The 14821-nt window shown below is 40.6% G+C and overlaps 2 protein-coding genes across 2 annotated transcripts; both read left to right on the top strand.

Annotated features, from left to right (window-relative positions):
• Positions 1 to 273: 273 nt before the first annotated feature.
• LOC307156248 (uncharacterized protein) lies at positions 274 to 3518 on the top strand (the record flags this gene model as incomplete). The annotated part of the gene is made up of 3 exons (XM_079867542.1): positions 274 to 370; positions 482 to 839; positions 1922 to 3518. 3 exons carry the CDS (start codon positions 274 to 276, stop codon positions 3516 to 3518), a joined length of 2052 nt encoding a protein of 683 aa, XP_079723668.1.
• A 6034-nt stretch (positions 3519 to 9552) lies between these two features.
• Positions 9553 to 14305, top strand: LOC307156247 (uncharacterized protein; the record flags this gene model as incomplete). The annotated part of the gene is made up of 3 exons (XM_079867541.1): positions 9553 to 9627; positions 10709 to 10905; positions 12730 to 14305. 3 exons carry the CDS (start codon positions 9553 to 9555, stop codon positions 14303 to 14305), a joined length of 1848 nt encoding a protein of 615 aa, XP_079723667.1.
• Positions 14306 to 14821: the final 516 nt, after the last annotated feature.

The following is a 14821-nucleotide window of genomic DNA, read 5'->3' as shown; positions in this document are numbered from 1 at the left end:
GGATCCGCCATCTCATTCAAAATCTCATCCCCTACCAATCCCAAGAGAACCTCCCAGATAGTTGCAGCCTTCACAATGCTTGGGTCTAGCAGACCACTCCTACCCCATTGCCAGTTTGAAGAGAAAGTACAAGCACCTGGCGGACCTCCCACTTAAACCATTTGATCACGTAAAGCTGCTTGAGGTAATTGGTGCTGACTACCCCCATCTACTTGCCTCTATCGAGCCGGTGAAAATGGAGGACCAGTGGACATTTGCGCGAGACTGGGATGGATGCTTCAAGGAACTGCACACCTTACCCAGTGGGCACAGAGCACCCAGCAGTGTCTCTTCATACTCCATACTGCCATACCAGAGCAGCAAACTGATTGTGAGATCAAAGCAGGATAAGAAATAGGTGGAGCTCCTGGAGGCCAAGACAAGGCGAGTACAGGTAGCAGGTGTTCTCAGACATGGAAGTGAAACATTGCCCCACTCCAAGCTCCCAAGGAAGCCGTCCTTCCCAGCCTCAGAAGTCTGGAGGGACGTTTGGCCTGGGACCCCCTACGAGCAGATGAGTACTGTGCAGCGAATCGCAAGTTGGTGAAGACAGGAGCTGTCAAGAAGAGTGACCCAAGGGAAGCCTCAACCACAGATAAGTCGTGGTACATACCCCACCACTTAGTGATCCATAATGGGAAGAGTCGTTTAGTCTTCAACTGCTCCTTTCAATTCCAGGGTCGAAGCCTCAATGACACCCTCAATGACACCCTCCTTCCTGGACCAACTTTGGGAGCCTCTATTCTGGGAGTCTTACTGCGCTTCAGGGAACATGTAAAAATCTACAGAAATCATGGAAGGTGTGGGAATCGGAATTACAATAGGTGTGTGGTGTTTCTTTAAAAAGTGACTTTGCCAACTACTGGCCTGGCATGAGAGTTTTAATTGTTCTCGTGGATCCGTGTGAACGGGGATCATTTGGGCAACATTGTTGTCTATACAAACTTCTGTTTTTAGTACATCATTGTCGCGTAAACGTACCTTTAGTTCAGTTCACGGTGATCTTTCTGAACGAGCTGATGATCTGAATCAGGTGTGTTAAATAAGTGAGACATGCAAAATCTGCAGAGGGTGGTTGAATCAGGATCGAAAACCACTGAATAATAATATAGGTTAATAATATAGGTTTTATGATTTTACATCAATCTCCTTGAGTCCATGTCATGATGATATGCAATGGATGCTAGATTATACAGCATCAGTTCACAGAATGTGTATTTGCAGTCCACTGTGTTGGTTTTTCATTGTTTTTTATGTGAACATGAGCTGACATGACCATTGCTCCCACGTTTTTTTCAGTGTCTCCCGCGTGACGCCACATTAAAATAAAAAAACGTGGCGCTCAATTTTAGCATTGAGAATTTGTGCTCTATTCCATTACACCGTAATTTTTCTCATTTTGTGCTTATTCAGCTCACCACAGTTTTAAAGCCCAATTATTAAGATGCAGTTTTTATTCTGTTGAACACCACCTGTTCCAGACAGTAGGTGAAGCTGTCAGTCAAAATATCCTTTTCTTCTCCAACTCTTTTGAGAGGAAAATTATGGTAATGATAAGTGGTCTCATATGTTGAAGTCAAAATAATTAATGCAAAACTCTGCATTCCAACCATCTATATCTAAACGTAACATGGAAACATGCCATTAGAAGACTGCTGACCTCAAGATAAATATAAATGTTTTAAATGTCAACTATAATATTATTAAATATTACAGTTAAATATTGTTTCTTTACATTTTTATTCATGTTGAAAAATTATATAATTCAAAATGTCTGCATTTTGATAGGTGTTTATACTCTTCAATTCTTTCTACAAAAAAAAAAAAAAAAAAAAAACTGATATTTGTTTAGTGTTTATTAATTTACATGTTTATTTTACAGAGAGCTGAGTCTTCCACTAAACAGATCAACTCTGATTGATCAAGGTCCTCCAAAACGATATCGTCTACATACAGAGAGAAAAGTGCTTGATGATCATGGAAAAGTCCGAAAATGGACTTATGGGAAAAAAGACACCAGTAAAAAAAACAATATTGTTCTGCTGGTGGGAGAAACCGGCGCTGGCAAGACGACTCTCATCAACACCATGGTCAACTACTTACTGGGAGTGAAGTTTGAGGATGAAATATGGTATGAAATCACAGAAGAAGAAGCCAGAGACCAATCAGAATCACAAACCTCTGAAATCACCATGTATGAGGTCTGTCCTGAAGAGAGTCCCATAACTCTCACCATCATTGATACTCCAGGATACGGAGACACTAGAGGACTGGAAAAAGATCTGGAGGTTGCTGAGAATTTATCCATGTTGTTTCAGAATAATGATGGGGTTCGTCATATTGACGCTGTGTGTTTTGTGACTCAAGCATCTAAGAATCGCCTCTCGGACAGACAGCATTACATTATCAGTTCAGTTTTGTCTTTGTTTGGAAAAGACATTGTGAACAACATTGTGTTTCTAATCACACACTCTGATGGTCTGCCACCCAAAAACGTCCTCGGCGCCATTAATAAAGCTAGAATCCCCTGCAGACGAGACCACAGCGGCCAACCTGTTTATTTCTTATTCAACAACCGACAGGCTGAAGCCCAGCACAATGAGACACGTTACATTCGTGCTCAAAGAGACGCCTGGGAGGACAGCATGGAAGAGATTAAGCATTTCCTTCAGTCACTGGATGAAAAGAACAGAATAAGTTTAGAGTTGACTTCAGATGTCCTGATAGAGCGCATTATATTAGAAGCGTCCATGTGCAACTTACAGCTGAGAATTCACGAGAAAGAGCTGAAAAGGGCTGAAAAACTTCAGATTCAGCAGGCAATGACCGAAAACAAGGAAAAGATTGAGGAACGTAAAAACTTCACCATTAAATTCAAAAGGTCTGTCAAAGAGAAGGTTCCCATTGAAAGCGCTTCATGGAAGAGCAGGAAGGCGACGACCTGCACCGTCTGTGAGGAAAACTGCCATGAGTTTGACTGCTGGTGGGTTTCTGATCCCAGCAAATGTAAAGTCATGAAAAACGGCTACTGTACCGTGTGCACAGGGAAGTGTCACCACAGCAAACACGTCAAAGAAGACAAGAAATATGTCATCAAAAACTCGAGCATGATGATAGATTTTGATGATTTTAGAAAGGAATATGAAAAAGCTCAAGAAGAGTTAAAGAGATTTTTGGTTATAATGAATGATCTTGACAAAGATCTGCAGGAGATTGAGGACCAAAAATTCATTCTTCTGTTCAATGCTTACAAGACCATCAAGCATCTGTCTCAGATCGCATTAAAGCCAGACTCGGCCTTCACTCTTCAGCATCTGGACTTCTTCATCCCCAAACTGAGGGAGGCTGGGAAAAAAGACTGGGTCCGAGAGCTGGAGGACTTGAGGAAAGCTGCTGAAGCAGAAGAAGCCAATAAAGACGCTCTGAGTTATCTTCAAGCAGGCCTGTCAAACTGGAACATTTCTTTGGTGGGCAAGTGAAGAAAAGAGATGAATTAATTAAAATTAATTAATTAGACTGCTTAAAATGAGAAATTAATGCAGTTGACTTTCGGTAGATCTGAAAGTAGTGAGATATTTTGTTTTATCAGAGGATCAAGCTAATTTGCATCTGTTTTTAGTATTAAAAGGCAAGCCATTCCAATCCAATTAATTTTGGGTTAATGGATGGTGGTTTTAACAAAAGATGTCACATCTATGAAAGTTGATGTGTTTACTCTTGTGTTAATCCTTTGTGGTGAACTTTCTACATTTTATCTTTATCATTTGCTGGAGTCTTTCCTTTTTATATCCTTTGCTTTTATTATGTTATTTCCCTCAGATTGTCTTTCTTTACATAATTATTGTTAAATAAAATAAATACAAAAATAGTTTGACGTTATAAGTGTTTATACTACTATATTTAAAATGCATTTAATGATCTAACACAGTTTTGATAAGTGATAAAACTTGGGATGAGATATGTGACCCAGAACATTCAATGTTGATTATGTTATCATCAATAAACACCCAACAGATTATCCACAGCATTTATTTTTGGCATTTTTGCTATAATGTCTGTATCTTACAAAAACAGTCACAGCAGCCAGAAAAAAAAAAAAAAAAATGTGAAGGGCCCAACGAAAGCAAACACCGATCACAATAATGGTGACTTCAAACTAAACATCTAAACCTCTGTTGATTCTCAATGAGAATTTATGTAGATGTATACAGAAATAAAGTCATGTCTGGTTAGTAATACGTGAAGCTGGTAATGCTGTTAGTGGAGTTGTGTAATCCTCCTCTGCTGAGATCTTGAAAGATCTGTTAGTGTTTAATGTACTGTTGTTATTTAAAGTGTTTCTGTTGTCTGAGTTTTGTGCACAAAGTATTTGCAGTTTAATAAATACAAATAAATGCACAGTCTATCATAGTCCCAACACTCTTTTGTATCTCTTTGTATTAACAACTTACAACTTTGAGTAAAACATTCTTAATATTTTATACATTAATACATTTAAATTAAAATTAATACATTTAAGGCAATTGTTTTCCTCATGTTTTCTATTGAATTTATTAAATACATTTTTCAATATATGAAAAGCGGCTATTCCTTATGCATTATTCAATATATTATAAAATATTAACACAATATATTAACGCAATATATTATTTAATATGTTTTTCAGTATATTTAAACCATTTCATATGTTGATCATAAATATATGGAAATATATTTTCGTTCCATAAGGGCTAAAAGACAAATCCACAATCAGTTGTTTTGCATAATGACTTCACATAAATGAATTAGTACACCATTCTGTGTAACGGTATCGCTGATTGGCTGATGTCACCATGCGGAAACATACCATTCCCGCTAAATCCCAATCCTGCGGGTCAGTCACTTTGTGCTTTGCATGCATGAAGACTGTGCTGACGAATCGCCATCGGCTTGATCAAAATCAGGAAGGGCTTTTTCCAAGTGTGCTCTCACAAATGAGATACTGGGACATATAATAATAATAAAAAAGACAATGTTGTTAGACTTAATCGAGGTGAGGTGAGCCTCTGAAGTTGCTGCCAATGGGTAAAGTTAGAAGTAGTTACTACACCGTCTGGCCTCAGTGATGTCTCTCTACTGGCCATTCAGAAGTTGCCATGTATCTAATTAAACATTTTGTGTTGAAATTGCAAATATTATGTTATAAAATTAAGGGGGGAAACAGTCTTGTTTAGATATTTTAACTGAAAAATAAATGAATATTTGGTGGAAATAAGATTTGTTTTGCAGTGCACCAAAAATAAAACTCACATTTGCACAGCACTGTAAGCATTATAACGAGATTCTTAAGTAAACTGGATCAAACTGGTTATCAGAACCAGGAAGATTGTAAAACTCTCTGTAATCTTATCTGTAGGATAATTCTCAAAGATCATGTGCACCCTATAACGAGTACAAAGGTTGTCTTCAACCAATAGCCTATTATAACGTGAAATCACTAAGGATGAATATAGTTTAATGTTGGTTGACCACCTTCTAACGCCATTATGCCTAACATTTTTCCGAAGATTCAAAAAGTCTACAGATAAAACTTGTACATATGTAGGCCCATTATAGTCGTCGTTGGTTCTCTGACTGAAAATATCTCTGCTTTTCTGGATTATTCTCTATCCTGACCCAGGAGTGTTTTCTCTGAGGAGGTAAGGGAGACCGTTCACTCTTATTCCTCTGTATGTTATGGCCAGTGAATAATCTGTGTATTAACCCTTGATATGTGTGGCATTTGAACCCATTCCGTAGTTTGTATTTGATGAGACGTTTTTGAGTGAAAAATAATGTCCCTGACTGTCCTGCCCCCTCAGTCAAGATGAATGTGGAAATGGATTTTAAAGTTGAAATTGACTGTTTAAAAAATATATGAATTGCCAAGTGCATAGGCTGTCTAGCATTAATATTAGGGCACTACAGCAACATTTTAGTTAAGGACAGTCTGTTTCGCAATGTCACATCTTTATTGGCACATTTGACACATTAAGCTACGAACTTCCCGCGCCATGAAGAACGCAGCTCTACCGAGTAGGCTATAGGTATGATCTTTTTTTCATGTTTAGAGGGCAATATAATTGGCCGCAGTTAGTTGATAATTTCACATTTGTTGTTACCGGTTGCAGTTTAGGCTGTTCTAACTTACCATAAAGTTATGCATCTGTTAAACGCGTCGCAATGAGTGTGTGTTACGTGTCAAAATGAGTGTGGCACAATTTATTACTTTTGGTGGTGCAGGTATCATGGTGACCTGTCTGTATTCATGGTTATACCACTGAAATTATGAATCTAAGATATACTTATATCTGGTGGTTTAAATGTGTTTATTTCGTGGCTATCGATGAGTCAAATTTCCGAATATGTTGGCCTAGGCAATTTTCCTTTTTGTTTTATGCACTATTATTCAATGCTCTCTGCATTTGCTCTGTGGGTTTTAGTTTGATGTTACTCAGCTGTTGGTTAACTGATATCCACCTAGAAATAAACATTCACAGTTGCACTTTTAAACAGTTTAAACCAGTATCAGAAGCGTAATGTATTTTTTTAATTTTTTTTTATTTTTTTTAATTGTCCTCGTTACTCCGTTTCCCACTTTAACACTGTTTTGGTTATATGGAAGTATCATGTGGGCAGTATAGCTTGTGATATACTTAACTGTATGTCAAGTCAAGTCACCTTTATTTATATTGCTTTATACAATACAGATCATTTCAAATCAGCTTTACAGTGATAACAGGAAAATAATGCATTTCGGCTGTTGTTCTGCTGAAGTCAGTTCAGTGTTGATTCAGTTCCATTGTAAAGATTGTCAATTATTAAATCAGTTAATTTCTTTTAAGCAGTTCTGCAAAAAAAGTTTTAAAGATAGACACAGACATTAAAGAAACAGGCTACTTGTAGATCTGAAGGTGACCATTGTCCCATGGTTTTAAATTAACTCCTCAAAGTTTGAGTCTACATTCAAGAGTGTTAAAATTAATTAGATAAATAAGTGATTAATTGAGTGATGAATGACCATTAGTGATGAACACCTGCTGATTTCAAGCAGAATCACTGAAGGACAGAGTTACCATTTTATGTCACCATTACGATGATCGGTGTTAGTATGGAAGTAAAACAATGACAAATGTTTTTGAAACAATAAAGCTTGTTGATTTGCACTACTTAAAAAAATATATGCATTGCATTAACCCTGCTTGCATTTGAATACATAGTATTTTTAGGGCTTGCATTTTTATGGGCTGAAATTCAACATGGTTGTATATTTAAGCTGTGAATATTTCAATTCAACACATTTCACATTCATTTTCATTATTAAAGTATCAATAATCCATATTCACCTTTCAAATTTTACTTCCAAAATATTCATTCTGTTTAAAAATACAACCTATAATATTTGACAGGCAATTTTAGGTCCATATTATTTTGCTTCCACAAATTCAGTGGTTCAAATTCGACAGAAAATTCGACATTTGAGATCCAGGAATGGCAGGAATATCAGTGAATTGCTGATTGATGATCTCCTCAGCTGTTAGTCGGTCTCACCAGCAGGGGGTTTTAGATAGCTGATATTAAAATAAATATGAGACCATGCGGTTTGCCTACTGAAAAAATACCAATTTTTATGACCAACATACAGGCACCTCCTGCTTCATACAGGCTCCTCCTGCTGGTGAGGTCGACTAACAGCTGTGGAGATTATAAATCTGCGATCTATTATATTCCAGCCGTTCCCGGATGTCAAATGTTGAATGCTCTGTTGAATTTGAACCACTGAATTTGTGGAAACGGAATAAAATGGACCCACAATTGCCTGTCGAATATTATAGGTTGTATTTTTAAACAGAATGAACATTTTGGAAGTGAAATCAAAAAGTGTGTGTGTTGAAGACCATCATATTCTGAGGAAACTAATTAATTATTGTTTTGTTAACAGACTGGAGAGTGACAGTGAAGGGGTTAGTTCAAGCGATCACCATGAATTCCAGGTGAGTTGAAATTCAGGGTTGTAAATTATTTACTTTAAAAATCAATTTGAAGGCAATTAACTCTTTCCCTGCCATTGAACAAAATTTCAGTCATTTATGAAACAACGCTTCCATATGACTGTGAAACTTTGGGGGTGTTGGTGGGCTTGATCTACTCCACCTGGGTTTTGATAATTGTTCTGAATATGATCTAGACGTAGTATTTGACAAAAACATGTTTTTCGCAGCTTTTTGTTCAAAATGTTGCTTTTTTTTATGAAACTTGCCCATATTCAAGTGTTGATAAAAAAAGAATGGATGAAGCTAGAATAAAATGTTGGTTTTGCTTTGTTGTTGTTGTTGTTTAAAAACAGTTCTGTTCTTTCTTTTGACATACAGGTGCTGGTCATATAATTAGAATATCATCAAAAAGTTGATTTATTTCAGTAATTCCGTTAAAAAAGTGAAACTTGTATATTATATAGACTCATTACATGCAAAGTGAGATATCTCAAGCCTTTATTTGTTATAATTTTGATGATTATGGCTTTAACCACAAAATCAAAATCTCAGAAAATTTGAATATTACATGAAATCACACAGTAATTACACAGTGATACCATGGTCATTGAACCAGGTTTTGGTTCTTTTGGCAGTGTGGGCCGGTGCAAATCCTGCTGGAAAATGAAGGAAGCATGACATGCTCTGAAAATGTCCTGCTAGACGGCTGCGTTGACTCTGGATTTAATAAAGCACAGTGGACCAAAGTCCTCTTTTCTGATGAGAGCAAATTTTGCATCTCATTTGGAAACCAAGGTCCCAGAGTCTGGAGGAAGAATGGAGAGGCACACAATCCAAGATGCTTGAAGTCCAGTGTGAAGTTTCCACAGTCTGTGTTGGTTTGGGGAGCCATGTCATCGGCTGGTGTTGGTCCACTGTGCTGTCCACTCAACGCAGCCGTCTACCAGGACATTTCCAGAGCACTTCATGCTTCCTTCAGCAGACAAGCTTTATGGAGATGCTGACTTCATTTTCCAGCAGGATTTGCACCTGCCCACACTGCCAAAATAACCAAAACCTGGTTCAATGACCATGGTATCTGTCACGCTGAGGCAAGGATGAAGCAGAGAGAGAATCCATATGCAAGCATACATTTAATAAAACAAACAGGTAATCCAGGCGAAACACGGAACTCAGGACATGAACAGGTAACAGCTACATTAAACAACGACCGACAACCAACAACTGAAGCACAGAGGTTTAAATACACAGGCAAACAAGCTAAACAAGATAACAAGGGGGTGTGGCTAATTAGAAACACCTGGGAGAACTAATAAGCAAGAAAAACTACAAAGGACTACAAAACATGACACAGAACAGGAAATAACTAAAGTCCACACAAGACGAGGGAAACACAAGACAGGAAACATTACATAGCCCCCCACTTAAGGAGTGGATTCCAGACACTCCTCAGAAAACAAGTCCAGGAGGGTGGTGGGTCGGAGGCGGATCCTGGGGCGGGATGGAGGTTCAGGCCCATGGAACGGAAGAGGGCCTGGAGACTGTGACAGGACGAGAGGCCAGGGTGGAGCAGGCTGTGCAGGCGGCCAGGGCGGAGACGACCCTTCGGGCGGCCACAGCGGAGACGAACCTTCGGGCGGCCAGGGTGGAGACGAACCTTCGGGCGGCCAGGGCGGAGACGAACCTTCGGGCGGCCAGGGCGGAGACGAACCTTCGGGCGTCCGAGGCGGAGATGATGGACCCTCGGACATCCAGGGCGGAACAGGAGACCACCCCTCTGGCGGTCCTGGCGGGTCGGGCTGGTCCGGAGGTGTATTGCCCCCCCCCAAAATTTTCTTGGGGAGGCTCCCCGGTAAAGAGTCCTGGACCAGCGATGAAGAGGGTCTTGAGCTGGGCAGGACCAGCGGCGAAGAGGGCTTTGAGCTGGGCAGGACCAGAAGCAAAGATGGCTTTGAGCTGGGCGGGACAAGCGGTGAATAGGACTCTGAGCTGGATGGGACCAGCGGTGAAGAGGACTCTGAGCTGGCGTGAATTGCAGGCTCGGCTGGACTGGCTTGAAGCTCTGGATCGGCAGAAGTGACGTGAACAGTCTCTGGATCAGCAGAAGTGACGTGAACAGTCTCTGGATCAGCAGAAGTGACGTGAGCAGTCTCTGGATCAGCAGAAGCGACGTGAACGGTCTCTGGATCAGCAGAAGTGACGTGAACAGTCTCTGGATCAGCAGAAGCGACGTGAACAGTCTCTGGATCAGCAGAAGTGCGCTCTGAGCTTGACGGGACCAGCGGCGGCGAAGAAGACTCTGAGCTGGGCGGGACCAGCGGTGAAGAGAACTCTGTGCTGGATGGGACCAGCGGTGAAGAGGACTCTGAACTGGACGGGACCAGCGGCGAAGAAGACTCTGAGCTGGGCGGGACCAGCGGCAAAGAAGACTCTGAGCTGGGCGGGACCAGCGGTGAAGAGGACTCTGAACTGGACGGGACCAGCGGCGAAGAGAACTCTGAGCTGGGCGGGACCAGCGGCGAAGGAGACTCTGAGCTGGGCGGGACCAGCGGCGAAGATGCGGCAGAACTGGACGGGACGTGAAGATCAGGTGTTGACCTTGCGTGCCACGGGAGGAAGCTCTCCAGACATCTGGAGAGTGCCTCTCTCCAATCCAGACCGGAGAGATCGGGGAGCTCCCTCGGGTCAACCTCCCTAGCCCCCAGCCGGTAACACACCTTAATTGCCTCGTCACCCAGAGAGCAAGAGGCAGCGAGAGGAACAAATCCCCAGGTGTACTGGAACAGATCGAGGCTATCCAGGGCCAAGGCCGCGATCTGTCCAGCAAACTCCCGGGTCAGGCTGTGAAAATCAGGCATGACGTGAAGAGACTCAGGCTTTGCAGGCATGATGCGAAGAGACTCAGGCTTTGCAGGCATGACGTGAAGAGACTCAGGCTTTGCAGGCATGACGTGAAGAGACTCAGGCTTTGCAGGCATGACGCGAAGAGACTCAGGCTTTGCAGGCATGACGCGAAGAGACTCAGGCTTTGCAGGCATGACGCGAAGAGACTCAGGCTTTGCAGGCATGACGCGAAGAGACTCAGGCTTTGCAGGCATGACGCGAAGAGACTCAGGCTTTGCAGGCATGACGCGAAGAGACTCATTTAATGCTGCTGGATTCATCGTTTGGTCGGTCGTTCTGTCACGCTGAGGCAAGGATGAAGCAGAGAGAGAATCCATATGCAAGCATACATTTAATAAAACAAACAGGTAATCCAGGCGGAACACGGAGCTCAGGACATGAACAGGTAACAGCTACATTAAACAACGACCGACAACCAACAACTGAAGCACAGAGGTTTAAATACACAGGCAAACAAGCTAAACAAGATAACAAGGGGGTGTGGCTAATTAGAAACACCTGGGAGAACTAATAAGCAAGAAAAACTACAAAGGACTACAAAACATGACACAGAACAGGAAATAACTAAAGTCCACACAAGACGAGGGAAACACAAGACAGGAAACATTACAGTATCACTGTGTAATTACTGTGTGATTTCATGTAATATTCTAATTTTCTGAGATTTTGATTTTGTGGTTTTCACAAGCTGTAAGCTATAATCATCAAAATTATAACAAATAAAGGCTTGAGATATCTCACTTTGCATGTAATGAGTCTATATAATATACAAGTTTCACTTTTTTAATGGAATTACTGAAATAAATCAACTTTTTGATGATATTCTAATTATATGACCAGCACCTGTATGTTAAGATATTCATAAAGCAAAATTTTCTGGCGGCCACAAATTTTTTGGGGAAAATTAGAGGTGTCGCGAATCTCGTGATATACTGGTATTGACGATAACCGTGATATTTTGTCTTGGTCAGGCTCCAACCATTTACGTCCTGAAGGGGAGCTGAATGTCATTTGGCTTTGCAGTGAGAAACAATTGCATTTTTATTCACTAAAACATTTTTTCCTATGGTCAGCATATTTTTTCAGTTGTTGTCAATGGGAGTGCCGCAAGTATAAAAATGGCAGCAGCGTGAAGAGGGGCTGGAAGCACTGCAAGCTGGGATTTTTTTCTGGTCGCCGAGAGTTGAAAAATACTTAACTTTGGATAAAACGCAGTGCTCATCACTGTCACTTTTAACCCAGGCACTCAGTCACAGTGCTGAACACCCATAGTTAGCCGTTTTCAGCTGGCTAAAACGTGGACATACGGCCATGACCAGCATCTTGTGTTTTTAACAGCAAAACGGTTCCATTACACTGGAATTGTTTTTCTGTCTAGACATGCACTAGAAAAACGTCTTTGTCTATTGCTCCATGTCTCACTAATTTTGATTCCATATCTTTCAAAATGTTGATAATGTAAATGATAAATGGTCCCATCTGTTTAAGTCAAATTAACTGATGCAAAAACACTGGCATCCAGCCATCTACTGTATATTTAACAGTAACATGGCAACATGTCATGAGAAGTCTGCTGACCTCACGGTAAATATGAAAACCTTTTAAATGTCAACTGTAATTGGAGTAAAAAAAAAAAAAGTTCTTTACACTATGTTCATGTATTTAACACATAATGTATGCATGTTGGTGGGTGTTTATACTCTTGAATCCTTTCTACACAAAAGTTATTTGCTTATATATTCTGATATTTGCGTTCATGTCTTCCACTAAACAGATCAACTCTTATTCATCAAGGTCCTCCAAAACAATATTGTCTACATACAGAGAGAAAAGTGCTTGATGATCATGGGAAAGTCCGAAAATGGACTTTTGGAAAAAAAGACACCAGTAAACGAAACAAAATTGTTCTGCTGGTGGGAGAAACCGGCGCTGGCAAGACGACTCTCATCAACACCATGGTCAACTACTTACTGGGAGTGAAGTTTGAGGATGAAATATGGTATGAAATCACAGAAGAAGAAGCCAGAGACCAATCAGAATCACAAACCTCTGAAATCACCATGTATGAGGTCTGTCCTGAAGAGAGTCCCGTATCTCTCACCATCATTGATACTCCAGGATATGGAGACACTAGAGGACTGGAAAAAGATCTGGAGGTTGCTTCCAACTTATCCACACTGTTTCAGAGTAATGATGGGGTTCGTGAAGTTGACGCAGTGTGTTTTGTGACTCAAGCGTCTAAGAATCGTCTCTCGGACAGACAGCATTACATCATCAGTTCAGTTCTGTCTTTGTTTGGAAAAGACATTGTGAACAACATTGTGTTTCTAATCACACACTCTGATGGTCTACCACCCAAAAACGTCCTCAGCGCCATTAATAAAGGTAAAATCCCCTGCAGACGAGACCACAGCGGTCAACCTGTTCATTTCTTATTCAACAACCGGCAGGCTGACGCCCGTCACACTGAGAGACGTTACATTCGTGCTCAAAGAGACGCCTGGGAAGACAGCATCGACAACATGAAGCTTTTTCTTCAGTCTCTCGAAAAAAAGAACAGAAGAAGTTTGGAGTTGACTTCAAATGTTCTGATAGAGCGCATTCAATTTGAAGCATTTATCTGCAACTTACAGCTGCGAGTCGAAGAGAAAGAGTCAAAGAAGTCTGAAAAACTTCAGATCCAGGAGGTAATAAGACAAAACAAGGACAAGATTGAGGAGTGTAAAAACTTCAACATTAAATTCAAAAAGACTATCAAAATAAAGGTTCCCATTGAAAGCGCTTCATGGAAGCACAGGAAGGCGACGACCTGCACCGTCTGTGAGGAAAACTGCCATGAGTTTGACTGCTGGTGGGTTTCTGATGCCAGCAAATGTGAAGTCATGAAAAACGGCTTCTGTACCGTGTGCACAGGGAAGTGCCATTACAGCAAACATGTCAAAGAAAACAAGAAATACATCGTCAAAAACACAAGCTTGACGATAGATTTTGACGATTTTAGAAAGCATTCTGAAAGAGCTCAAGTACAATCCAAGAGATTTTCAGTTGTAATGGATGATCTTGACAAAGATTTACAGATGATTGAGGACCAAAAGTCAATTCTTCTGTTCAATGCTTACAAGAACATCAAGCATCTGTCTCAGATCGCATTAAAGCCAGACTCTGCCTTCACTCTTCAGCATCTGGACTTCTTCATCCCAAAACTGAGAGAGGCTGGGAAAAAAGACTGGGTCTGTGAGCTGGAGGAAATGAGGAGAACCGCTGAAGCTGAAGAAGCCAATAAGGATGCTCTGAGTTATCTGAGAGCTGGTCTGGCAAAAGTTTTCCTTGGTGAGCAATCACAGGCATAGTGATAGGGCAGGGGCCCTGTTTAATCATTTAAACAACCAGAAATGTTAATATAAACATGCAGCAACATCTTTGCATCGGGGGCCTCCTTCTCTCATTATGCTTTTTCCGCCTCGTCTCTTTTGCTAAAAATGAAGAGGAATCATCTGTCTGGTATGGCCGCTCGTCTTACTTTGTAAAATCACAATAACAAGAAAATGTTGTACTTTCATAAAATAAAGAAAACAAACAGGATGCGCTTTCTGCCGCTTCTGTCTCCGTGAACTGGAACACGTCTCAAAAAATTATGAAACTCCGCGTATAAGCTTACCTGGCTTACAGACATGAGAAATATATCTTTAGAAAGCTTGAAAGTCTACTTTAAACAAATCGATTTGAATAGAAAACAAATCATCTCTCCAATCTGTTAGTTCATGTTCTGTAATAATAAATCAGTATCATTACATTTTGGGTACTGGGTGATAGCTTTATTTAACAGAAAAATGACAAACAGTGATTTGTTCACCATTGTGTTAATT

The sequence above is a fragment of the Squalius cephalus genome (genome assembly GCF_949319135.1).
Source record: "Squalius cephalus genome assembly, chromosome: 3".
NCBI lineage: Eukaryota > Metazoa > Chordata > Actinopteri > Cypriniformes > Leuciscidae > Squalius > Squalius cephalus.
The sequence above is the reverse complement of the archived record's forward strand: the minus strand, read 5'-3'. Positions and strand labels throughout refer to the sequence as shown.